This window comes from Tetranychus urticae, chromosome 2, assembly GCF_039701765.1.
Source record: "Tetranychus urticae isolate SD_2017Ah chromosome 2, NJAU_TeUrti_SD_1.0, whole genome shotgun sequence".
NCBI lineage: Eukaryota > Metazoa > Arthropoda > Arachnida > Trombidiformes > Tetranychidae > Tetranychus > Tetranychus urticae.
Genome location: NC_142959.1, coordinates 14,617,359 through 14,629,879, shown reverse-complemented (window position 1 = coordinate 14,629,879; position 12,521 = coordinate 14,617,359). Strand labels below are relative to the sequence as shown.

General features: G+C 30.4%; 1 protein-coding gene across 1 annotated transcript; it reads right to left on the bottom strand.

The window, feature by feature from the left end:
* Positions 1–217: 217 nt before the first annotated feature.
* On the bottom strand, positions 218–8,504 carry LOC107370601 (uncharacterized). Its single transcript, XM_015938577.3, has 6 exons — positions 7,966–8,504; positions 7,393–7,607; positions 3,102–3,237; positions 2,526–2,659; positions 1,874–2,111; positions 218–1,347 (listed from the first exon to the last, which is right to left on the bottom strand). Exons 1-6 carry the CDS (start codon positions 8,018–8,020, stop codon positions 1,244–1,246), a joined length of 882 nt encoding a protein of 293 aa, XP_015794063.1. The 5' UTR covers positions 8,021–8,504; the 3' UTR covers positions 218–1,243.
* Positions 8,505–12,521: the final 4,017 nt, after the last annotated feature.

Sequence of the window (12,521 nt, the reverse complement as noted above, 5' to 3'; positions counted from 1 at the left end):
CTCAACTTTCTGCGGTAACCCACTATTTTCGTCATGATTCATGTCCAACAGAACTATACACTTTTTATCCGATTCTAACCGTATCACTTCCCTCATTTCCCTTGTCAGTAAAAATAATTTCCGATTAGTCATGATCACTTGTATTGCAGTAATGTGAAAAGCTTCGAATCAATACACAAAATTTCTTGAATCGAGCTTAAAATAATTACAAATCGCATTAAAATCAACAAAATGTTACAAATAAATCTTTAATTGTTAATGATTTTTCAAGAAGCTTGATCAATCTCACTAAAAAATAATCGTTGAATCAACAACTTTTAATAATTTGGAATCAACCTTAACATTCCTTGATTTGTTAGTAAATAAAACAATATTACAATTAATACAATACTTTGTTTAGTTTTTCGCCCCTTTCATCCTTCAACTTACACAACAGTTCAATGTTGTGCAAAAAGCTGGTTCTCGTTCATTGATAAATGTAACTTTGATCGATTTCCAAAGTTGTTCATGATGAATCAAAGCTTCAATTGTCGCCACAGGATCGATTGTCTATGCAGACTTTTTGTTTTACGAAAAAAATTTGATTATCATTGCTTGAATCGAAGAGAGAAACGTTTGTTGACTCAACGAAGACCATTTGATTGACTAGACCCATTGTCTAATCAAGTTGATTGAGTGAATAAAGCCACTTGAAAAATTGATACAATGAATGATGGAAATTATCGAGCCAAAGGGAGAAGAGCAAGACGATAAAGATTGATTTCATCTGCAGATTGATTGATAATCTATTGATTGTCGATGCCAATGTTGTAGACATTATGGGTTCCTAATGGTCTTTTGTTTCAACCTCGAAGTCGCAACTCATGATTTGGCTTTGCACTTATTGTAATGATGTATCAATTTGCAGGGCAAAACTGCCTTTAAATCTGGTTTACTTTGGAAGAGTCAATCTCTGTGGCTCCATCTGCTTCTACAAAAGTACACTTGGTTCATCTTTGATTTCAAATAAGTTTCAGTTTCTTCATATTTTACAGCATGATTCTCTCATGTGATTGTTTTGTTCTTTTGAGCAAATTATCTGTTCAATTGTTTTCACCAGTTTTCATCCAGTCTAATTGAGTTTACTTTGCAACTCTTGTTTTTAGTTGACTGACTAACTGGACAAAGTTTGTTTTTTTTGTTTTAAAACTTTAAACGTGTCTTGATGATTTTACAATATTACATTTTGATGCACTTTTTGATCTTATGTTTTCAACTGATTCAATAGAAGATTAATCAGTATAATTGAGATGAGTGTCAGTGAATTGGTTAGTAAGAAACAGCTTGTTGTTGCAGAAGGTTGAACAGCTTTATAATCGTAATTCAATCAAGTTGATTAAGTTTCAATGTTATTGTTATCCCGAGCACAGGGTGAAATGATGAAAATGGGTAAAGAAAGGTTTCCATATAAATAGAGGGTTCAAGTAAAAACAAACATGTAAGAAAGAAAGAGAAAGAGAAGAAAAATGTTAAAATAAATTAATGTAAAATTGATGTGACCATTAAATCACGGAGAAACTAGGATGACTATAGAATCAGAATAAAGTTGGGAAAAAGTCATTACTAAATGGCGTCGGTAACAGACGCTCGATTTTAAAATTCATTTTTCACTTTGAAAGCTTCGATATTTTCATTAGAGACTTTACTTTAACTAAAAACTGAGGCACTGTAGAGAGGTTAAGCTAAAGGCGGACAAAAGCTGTGGTGGGTTGTGGTTGAATGGCATTATTAGCTATTTAGTCGAGGACTTTTTGAGCTACGTGACTAGCCTTTACATTCCCTCAGAGTTTGACCTGACTTGACTCTCTTCTCTGCATCAATCAAACAACCTTACCTTGGTTTAAATTTTCACTCAGATGAAGCCTTGATGATTGATGGCTTAAGCCTTCAGCTCGTATCGTTGCTTCATTGGACATGATATAAATTCTTGATATGGTTGCTGTACACTTGATTTTCATTAGACCATTCTTAAAATGTTCATCTTTAACAATCATTTTTAAACCTAAATGAGAAGATTCCAGTCCATCTTCATGTAATGTCGTTGAATGAGAACTTTGATGTTCAATTCCAACCTGGAGAAGAAATGAATGAAAATGAATGAGAATGAATCAATCAAAGACTTGATTGTAAACAGGTTGATAGAGAGACAAATAATAAACTACAAAAGATAATGATCATTAATAAAATGAGTAGGTTTTCATGATTGTGATAATTTTGATATTTATAACCATTTGAATCCTCAATGAGAATCAAGAGGAGAACAAAAATGATGAAAACAAAATTTACATCCCAATGAATAAACAATCTGAATAATAGGAATATGAATATGAACAAAAAAAAGGAAAAGAGGATAAAATTGTTTTTACATATACCATTGCCTGGAATACGATCATTATCATGATAAGATAATGCCATTGATATTAATAAAGATAATAAGTACCAATAGCAATGTAATAGTAGAGGTAAAAATAATATAATGAACTTACCTCATTACCATTTATAAACCATCTTAAGGTTGATGCTGGTTTTGATTTGGATGAAGTACAATTTGGATTAATTGAATCACCCAATTTTACCTGACGCTTTGTTCCAGTAATTTTTGGTCCTTCAGAAGGCAAAACTATCAAATGGAAAAAGGAAAGGTGAATAAAAGGTGAAATGCATCAAATTCAATTTCAAAACTTGATGTACATCAAAAGGTTATTTTTCATTATGTGACAAGAAATTGGTTAAACATAAATGTGCTTTATTCAGCCAACATGTTCACTCATCAAGTATTTGAATAAAAGTTTAACCAACTTTAATGACGCTCAAGATCAGCTCATTATTTTGCATTATAATTGTGATAAAAAAAGTTGCAACTCACAATGACTACTTGCCGGTGACTCAAGCTTAACTCAACTCAACTCAACTTGACTAACTCTGCCTTTGCGGGACAAAAAATTAAATCACCGCCTCATCGAATGTCTGCTAACTAACTGTTATTTAACTCTTATATTTGCACCTTTAAGTACTTCATAATGGTACAATATTATTATAATCATTGGATTACTTGAACTTACCAAAAACTTTCATTTCTTTCTCCATCTCAGCCGTGTTGAAAGTAGGAGCTTCGGCTGAAACTTCACAGCGGTAAATTCCCGTTGAATTAAGGTCGACATCTTTTAGATAAACGGAATTTTTCCCTGATCTCGATAACTGTCAAAGATGGAAAATCAATGGAAAAAAATTAGTACTTTGTTTGAAAATTGAGACAACTTGGAGTCTTGCAAGTTTCCCAATGAATCTTTGATTTTCTACTCTTGAAATTCTGTGATCATCATAATGAGCAAATATCTGAATTACATGAACAATGTACAAATTTAGTCAAATGTTGCTTTCCTTGGTAAGTATACTTTGATTTTGTACAAAGAAGCAAAATAATAACATGAATGAGGAGGAAAAAAAGGAGAGTAAAAAAAGTAAAATCATTTAAATTGAATTTGTTTGGCATTAACTTTTCCTTGAGAGAGAAAAGTTCTGGTCATGATGTGGTTATGAATTACATTCATGTAACAAGTAGAGAAAAATACTGTTAAAGTTATCCCAAGATTGATAAATGGATACAGTTAGGCAAAAATGATTTTCTTCTTCTTCTTCTTTCTGTTTTGCCTTTACTTGAAGCAAAAACACAAAATGCATTATTAACAATGAATATACAGATTGAATATATTTGTTACATAAATTCAAGGATTTACTGAATCAATTGGAATAAAAATGAACAGCAGCATTAAAAGGAAGGAGAAAATAATGAACACGGAAAAATATTGAAACAGTCAAACCAAATGGACTCTAAGGTGAATAAGTATCATTTGTTTGCAGTGAGAGAGAAAAGTAAAGAAAAGAAAAGTTCAACTCATCATAATTCTGTACTTTTCCGAGATAAATGAACTTTACTTTTGAGAAATGACGAGACACTGAGTCAAAGACTTATACACAAATATTATGTTAATTTTGTTGTGATAAGTTAAAAGTCTAATTCTTTTGACAGAATTTAAAGAAAAAAATTGCAAATAGAAAGACTGGGAGTCATTTTTCACTCCCTGTTATCATCCATCAGAATAATGTTGAACACGTTTACTAGAATTTTTTATCTTCTCTTTTTTTTCCTTTCAACATCTGAAAATCTTTTAAAACATGGTTGACATTTAATCAAATTATGGCAACCCAGGTATAATTGGCCTCAATGGGTAAAAACAGGGTTAAGTGGCGGTGAAAACTCAAGAAAAAGGAATAAGAATGAAGATGAAGTGACAAATGATTAAAGATGATTTACTCAATAAAGTAGACAGTTAATGTCAGAGTCGAGTGTTTACGAACAGAACCAGAGTAATTGTGTCAAGAACCATTAAAACGAATCAACAATTTGAATAGAAATTGGAACATTAACATTTAATGGAAAAACAAAAGTTGCTGGACAGTAAAGGTTACCAAATGTTGACAGTAAAATGTGAACTTGAATAAGGAATAAACTGATGAACAAAGTTATCATGAACAATAAAATTGAAAATACTATTTATTTATTTATCTTTTGATGAGACTTTTTTTTGTCTTCTCATAATTTTTCATACTCTATTCATAAACATCCATGACTTGAATACCATTTGACTGGTTAACTTTGTCATTGCTTTTTTATTCTCGAAACATTTTTCAATCAAAGTTCATTTCAAATAAAGAAAAACATCGCTGAATCGACAATCAAAATAGGTGAATGAAGAATCAGCCTTTTTAATGTATAAAAATATTTTCCTTGTTCATGCTTTCAACCCTAAAATTGAATAAGACATAAAATGATGATTTAATAACTTTCTCATTCAGTCATGTTTCAACTTTCAAAAGTTGAACTGCAAAGTAGAAGAAAAAAGTTAAGTAAAATCACGATTCTCAAAGTACTCAAGCTAAGCCTTTAGTGTGGGACGCTTCAAACGTCAATCGAGTTAACCTTTGATCAAATGCTTGGCGTGAGCATTTACACAATTTAAAAGTATTCAACTCTTGATCATCAACTAAACTCATCTGTCAATTGTTTTGCAACTTTTTTTTCCATTCATTTTTATTCTTGCATTGAACCCATTTTTACCATGTTTAGCCTCATTGATTGTCGTCATAATCAATACTCATAATTTCTCCTTTTTTCTGATTCTTTTCTCTGTGTATCTTGAACTCACTGAACTTTCTCTATCACTAAATGTATTTTCATGTGCATATTACATTATAGACACATATCTGTATCTTGATATAAATAATATTTTTTCAACTCTCAATCGATATTAATGCAATGTTTGGCTAAAAAAATTCACTTTCTTTTGTTTTTTTGTCTTCCTTTTCCACTCTTTTTGTCTTCTCCCAACATCAACTAAATCTAATGGAAATGATCTGAAAATCAGTCACATGGAATGAAATTAAGATTATTATTATCATTATCATGACAATTATGTTTGCCAGTTGCTTTTCCCGACTCACAACTTTGCTCCATTGTATCTGTCCATGAAAGATGAATTCAAATTAGTTTTCACTTGCCAAGTTGAAGGTAAAAAAAGGAGAGAAAAAAAGTTCAAGAATTGAACCATTTTGATATTAATATTTTTCCACTAATAAACGATAAAGCAATCAAACTCAAGGTTTGCAATAATGAAAATGAAAATAGATAAATTCATTTGGAAATTGCTTTTTTCCTTTGCCTATTCCTTTGGTAAAATTATCCAATATTCATCTTTTCCCTGATTCATTGAATTTGGAAAACTTTATATTCCTTTATCCTTCTGAGAAAGTTCATTTAACACGAAATTATGCCAATAATGATTTACTCATTGAACTTGACTAGATGAATATTGGATGAAAAGAAAAAATAATTACATTATCTTGCTCGGTATTGATAAACATTTGCGTTTTAAAGTCATGGTGATAGATCAATACGATTATGATCAATCAACTTCTAAGAACTTTTTTTGTTACTTTCTTTCATTTCTTCCCATCGAAAATTGTCTTTACTTTTCTCACAATAATAAATTGATAAATAATAAAATTTCAATTCCATGGAGAGATTGAATATCGTTTTACTCAATTTCATTTTTAAACTTGAATAAGGTGAAAAAAGCATAAGGTAAAGAAATGGAAAACACACAAAAACAATTTTACCTCTCAAATTGGTGTTCAAAAGATGATGATATTTAAATGTTTTTTTTGTATCCACTTAAATATCATGGTATAATATAATTTCCTCTGTGAATTGGCTTTGGAAGGAGAGCAAAAAAAGTGCAAGAAAAGATGAAAAAAGTAAATGTTTATCATTTATCAAAATAAAATATTATCTCATTATCATAATATCATTTGATGAGTAAAAATTGTGTTTCCTTGCTTTCCATTTTCACTCCATTCCCAGTGAATCAGCATTGGTTAATTGATAAAGAGCAATTCAATTGCATGTTAATCAACATTTCACTCAACCTGATAATGTTAATTGGTTAAGCATTTTGGGTTCATCAACATCATTGTCTAATTGATAAAGATGCAAGATGATGAGGAAAAAGTGTGATTCTTTTTTTGCTCTTCTTGATTAAAATTATTGTTATATTTATCTGTGGTTTTCAGAGTATTTAACAGAGTTTATTATTAGGTATTATTCAAGCAACGTGGAAATAGCTATGAAATAATTTACTCAATTTTGCTTATTCTGTTTTTCTGATTCATTGTTAACTCTTTTTTTTCTTGCCTCATTATCCTTTCATTTTTCATCATCAATTACACCAATTGTATCAAAAAAAAAGGTTCAGTAAATAACCTTAAAAAGATTATTACTCAACTGTTAATGCTATACTTTTTTTGCTACTCATTACATTTTTTTTCTCGTACATCTTCATTGTTACCGTTTATGCAAATGATAATCACGGTAAAGTATTATTATTAGACTAGTAAGCTAAGCTTATTGTTTAAGTTGATTCAAACGAATAATTGTGTAAGATTAACTAATAGAAATTGCTCTAAAATTAATGAAACTTTGCACAGTAATCAAGAATTTTGCTCAAAATGATTGAGAGTTAGGGTCAAGAGGTGAAGCTAAAGTTATCAGTTTTAAGTAAAATTGTCAAACAAGTCTCGACCTCAGTTGACTGTCAATACTTCAACCTGAAAGGTCGAGTCTTGCGGTTAACCAAGAGCTTCTGTTCATGCCTTTGACTCGTGACAAGTTTGCACTTGTTTCAAGGCTGAGTAAACTTGAGCTTACAACCTGTGACTATTGACTGTTGTTTGATCTTTAAACAGTTTGAGGTTGGCGAAAGAAACTGAGTACAGAGTGTAAAAACTTTAACTTACATCAACTCGAATTCCTTTATGAGGTAAAAACTGACCGGGTGGCCAATCTCTTGGTACAAATCGGTAAAATTCAACATTATTCTTGTACCATTTAACTGAATATAAACGATCATTTTCAAGTTCATAAATACATGAAAGTTCAACTGAATCACCACGCATCACGGGAGAAGGTAAATCAAACATAATCAATCGTAAAGATGTAACCAGCCTGGTCTCTGGATGTACAAGGGTATCCATCGTACATGATTATGAGGGTAAAAATAGATAATGAAAACCAGAAAACAAAAGAGATAAAGGGAGAGAAGAAGAGAGAAAGTTTTTGTTATTAATAATATTAGTTTACAATTCTGTGTTTTTCGGTAGTCAAGGTAAATGTATTATTATCATTATTACAAACATAACCATGAATATATAATGATCTACAATCAATCAGTTGATGGTAAAAGGTTAGAGTGAAAATTAAATGATCTCAATATGGACCTTATCAAGAGAAGGATGAAAAGTGAAGAAAAGTTTTGCAAACAGAAAAAGTTTTCAGTCTAAAAATTTTACAGTGAATAAAGTTAAACTTACCCTGAATAACATGATAAATAGCAAGAAGTAAAAATAGATTAGCAGAGTTGATCATAATGTAACTTTATGCACAATAACATTAACAATGAATGATCCTTGTTTGATGAGTGGAAATGGATTGAAGATAAACCAACAATCAAGTCACTTTTAGGTTGAGCATTTTGCTGATCGAAATGAATTATATTCCAAAAAATTGATATGCTTATGAGAGTAAATTTTAAAGTCAAACTTTGATGAAACTTTTCGAATTTTTGAAATTTTCCAAAAAATTCGATAATTGTTAACCCTTCATGGTGATTCAATTGAAACTTTCACTTTACATCCATGTTGATAATGAGGTTGTTAATTATGAAATTGATGGCACAAAAAAGACAATTAAACAAAATGCTAATGAATGGAAAAGAAATATCGCTTTATGTTTCTCCTTTCTATTGCTTGTTTCACTGATTGAACAGAATTGAGTTTTTAGTCATTCAACTTGCATTCAATGAGAGGAAACTTGATACTAAAGTTATAATAAGTTGATCACACACACACATACACAGTGAACATGGTAAACTGATGAAGTTTTTTTTACTTCTCTGTTTACAGAACGCATGATCTTCATCATGATCTATATTCACTTATAACGTTTCAATCGTTTATTTTTTTGGCTGCCTTTTTCTGTATAGGTTTTGATTCAGTTTGATTGTGAACTTTGTTCAGTTCAGTCAAGTTGAGATGTAAAACAAGTGAAGAGGTAAAGAAATGTTAAACTCGGAAAACAAGTCACAAATGGAATCGAGTTTTTTGCCATTTTTGATAAACTGTTGGCATGATGAATTGTGACCATTGTTTATCAGGAAAAAATGAGTAAACTTGTGAAAGTAAAAAAATTTACAAATTTCAAGTCGATTCAGATCAGGGAGAAACAATAAATTTTCTTTCATTTTCCCTTGCCTCTCTCATTCTTTACATGAAATAATGTTGTTTCATGATGGATAAATTATTGAGATTGATTTTCATCAACATCAATGACAAAATCAATTGATTTCAAGTACAATACGGATTGCTGGTAAACAGTAAAGGTGTAAATGCAAACACTTTTTTCAATCTATTGTTATTCAACAACTTATTTTTTCCCAAACAGATTTTAATACCAAAGTTTATCCAGTGATGTGAAGGCCTTTTTGCTTCATTTTTGTCGATTTGATTTTCTAGGCATAACAAGTTTTCCGCCTTTTTTCGTTGCCAGAATCGGCCCGTTTCAGAATTGATACTTTTAGGGAGAAAATTTATTGTTTATTTCTAATGAAATGGTGAATGGTAAAACAATTTGCGTGGTTATTCAACTTATATTTAAGATTTTAATGCAAAATCTTAACTTCGTAACCAGAGAGCACTCACTTGAAACTTCAGCATGAGCTTTTTGAAGGACATTCATTTTCAAGTGAAAGTCTATTCAAAGTCGTTCTGTCATTTTAACATATCTGTTACTTCCAAATAAGTTTTCGACTTGTAACTATTAATAACATGGATCAGTGAAGAAAAGACACCATGATTTTCAAATGTCAAATGTTAAACAACCGATTGACCTTGAATAACCTTGAAACCCAAATTCGAAGCTGATTAATTTTCGAAATCTTCAGTTTTAAATCTGGGACGTTCAGCATCGACCGTACGCAAGTTATAACTGAGAATCAGCGGTAAAGATGAATTTTTATTGTACAAATATTGATGAGAATTATGAGAGTTATGATAGAAGATATGATGATGATGTGTATTATGATTTTTGACTAGAAGTCAATAGAGTGAAAAGTTGGTGAAAAGTGAAACTAGAAATGTGAATGAAAGGTAAAGTATTAAGACTAACTAGTAAGATGATGATAATGATGATGGGAAGGAAAAGGAAGAGGAAAATGATGATGAAGTTGATAAGAAAGGAAACTTTTATACAGACAGATAGATCCGTAAGGATTAAGCGATTCAAGTGCAAGTAAAAAGTAACAATCAAATTGGATAATATTAATTTTGATTAAACACTTTTCAAATATACAATTTGACTCTTCACGAGTAGTTGTTGCACAAAACATTTTATGATAAATACCAAGTTTGACAAGCCAAAATTCTAACTTGTTTAGTTATTTGTCAGCTAATCATGAGGTATCCTCATCAATTGCAAGTTTACAACTTCATTTGGTCAAACAGTGTTGATCGATTTCAGATATTTTACTAGAGAAAATGTTGCACGATTTTACTCAGTTTTTCCCATCTAAAGTTTTCAACAATTTCGAGTGAAAATACAATCTTCATTTTTTACACGCTTTCTAGACTTTCTGTTATCCAACAAGAACAGAGGAAAAGTAAACTTTATTCAATTAGAAAATAAATTGTTTTTTCTTTACTGTAATCACATTCTAACCATTTGTAACTTTATTTGGACAGTAACATGCAATTGCTTTTACTGTCAATCAGATGATATTTATCTCATCTCATTCAGGGAAGCCTTTTCTTGCCTTTTATTGAACACTTTTTTTCTGCTCATCATTTGATCAATTAATATTTTGGCTAGTTGAACAAGCACTTTGAATGATCAGCAACACGAAAAAATGAAGATTGAAAAATCTCAGTTCAACATTTTAACTTCCCATGAGAATTCTAACTAATTAGTCGAGAAAAAGTTGAAGAGGAAAAAAGTACAGAAAATTGAATTTCAGACAATTCTAAATGAAAATTAGTTCATCATTGACATGGAAAAATCAGTCAACTTTGAAATTGTCGAAACAGAAAAAGTACTTTTTCCGTTTTCTCTCTTATCTCGAATGTTAATTTTTGATATCAAGCAATTGAATAGAAAAGTTCAATAATAATTATCTTCAATCAAGATTCAATAACCATGAGCATGGATGAATCACGAAAAACTTTTAACTTTTTTTTTATTCTCTTTTCCTTTCCAATAATATGCGATAATAAAATGCATGTAAATCAGTGCAGCTAAATATCCAGTCCAAGAATTGAATAAAAGAAAGAGAAGCAGAAAGTAAACTCGAAACGATTCATGATAATTTCATGACTATTATAATGTTCATGTTCATAATTGCTGAACCATTGATTAAATTCATTTCAACATTAAATGGTAAACTAGTGAAGCTCTTTTTAAATATTATTTTTACTCTCATCAGCAGCGAGTCAAACTTGTAAAGGTAGCAAAGAGAGAGAGAGAGAGAGAAAAAGTTTGGACAATTTTTTTTCTCTTCATTTCTGATTTAATCAAATTCAAAGGTAATCATTAGTTTATCGTGTTGATGAAGAAACGTTAACTTAATAAACATGGTAAATTGACATTGGCAGTTGATAGAGTTGAGTGAATGATAAAAGTACTAAAGTAGATAAAAATGAGAGCGTAAAGATCAATGAGCTTTTTTGCAATATTCAACCATGAAAGTCACACAATCACGATAATCATTATTGAAATAATCATCATTATCATTATAATAATATCATTTTTTGCTTTTAAAGGACAATTGACTTTCTATTTGCTAGACATTACCAATAAACTTTTGTCTTGCAAAAGAACGTAAAATCATGTTCTTGTCCAATTGAATTGAATAATTTTACTCAGCAAAATTGGTTCAACAGAAGAAACTTTTCTTGCGGTTCGGTGTCATCTTAAGGAATGAAAATTTTTTTCCATTTACTAACATTTTCTTGATAATTTGCAAACTTCTGTGTACAATATTTTACTCAATTATTTTGATCCAAAATTTTCATGGTTCCTTCCCTTTTACCTTTTATACTGTCATTTTTGATGGTCAAAAGGTTCATCAATCATGCTAATGGACTGATTCAAGTCTTCATCAAATGAGTTCATTTCTTGTTCCAAAATTACCGGTAACTCTATAATTTTTATTCACGTATATCATGAGCATAAATACAATTTCAACTTGAATCCTCTTTTCTCTCATAATTGTTGATATTTTTTCACTCCCAGTCTTTTCTATTCTCAACTCTCTTTACTCTCTCTCTCTCTCTTGCCTTTTCACCCAAACAAGTTTTACCTTTACCACTCATCTCTTAACCATTTGACTCTCTGTCTCTTTTTCATACAACTTTCCCATTTATTGTCTTCAATTTGGCTGCTTTATTATTGATTTGCTTGTTATCATGTTTGATACTGAATCGAGCTTTCATTTTGGTTTTTATGCTCACTATTATAACCATTATCTTCAAGATCATCACAATTTACTTAACCTGTCTTGTGAGACATGAGAATATGAAAATTTTTATTGTCCTTTCTCAGGAATAATCATTGAATAGATTTTCATCGCATATTAAATTACTTATCGATTTATCGTATATCATAAGCAATTCATTACCCAGCTCTGATCTCACGGTTCAGCTTTCATTTTGAATAAATTTAATCACCTTGAGCTATTCCCCAACTACCAGTCTTTATACCACATGCAAAATGTGTGTCTATTTGCTCTAAAAATTTTCTTAACATATCACATGGTAAAGGTGAAGAGTTGTGAATTAATGCAGTAAAATAAATGGCCTTTAATACAATTTCACAAGAC

Coding starts and splice junctions, on each gene's coding strand:
- LOC107370601 (XM_015938577.3), bottom strand. CDS start 8,020: ATGATCAACTCTGCTAATCTATTTTTACTTCTTGCTATTTATCATGTT. Junction 2,112..2,525: donor GGTTTATAAATGGTAATGAG/GTAAGTTCATTA, acceptor TTTCTTCTCCAG/GTTGGAATTGAACATCAAAG. Junction 1,348..1,873: donor GAGTGAAAATTTAAACCAAG/GTAAGGTTGTTT, acceptor ACGATTATAAAG/CTGTTCAACCTTCTGCAACA.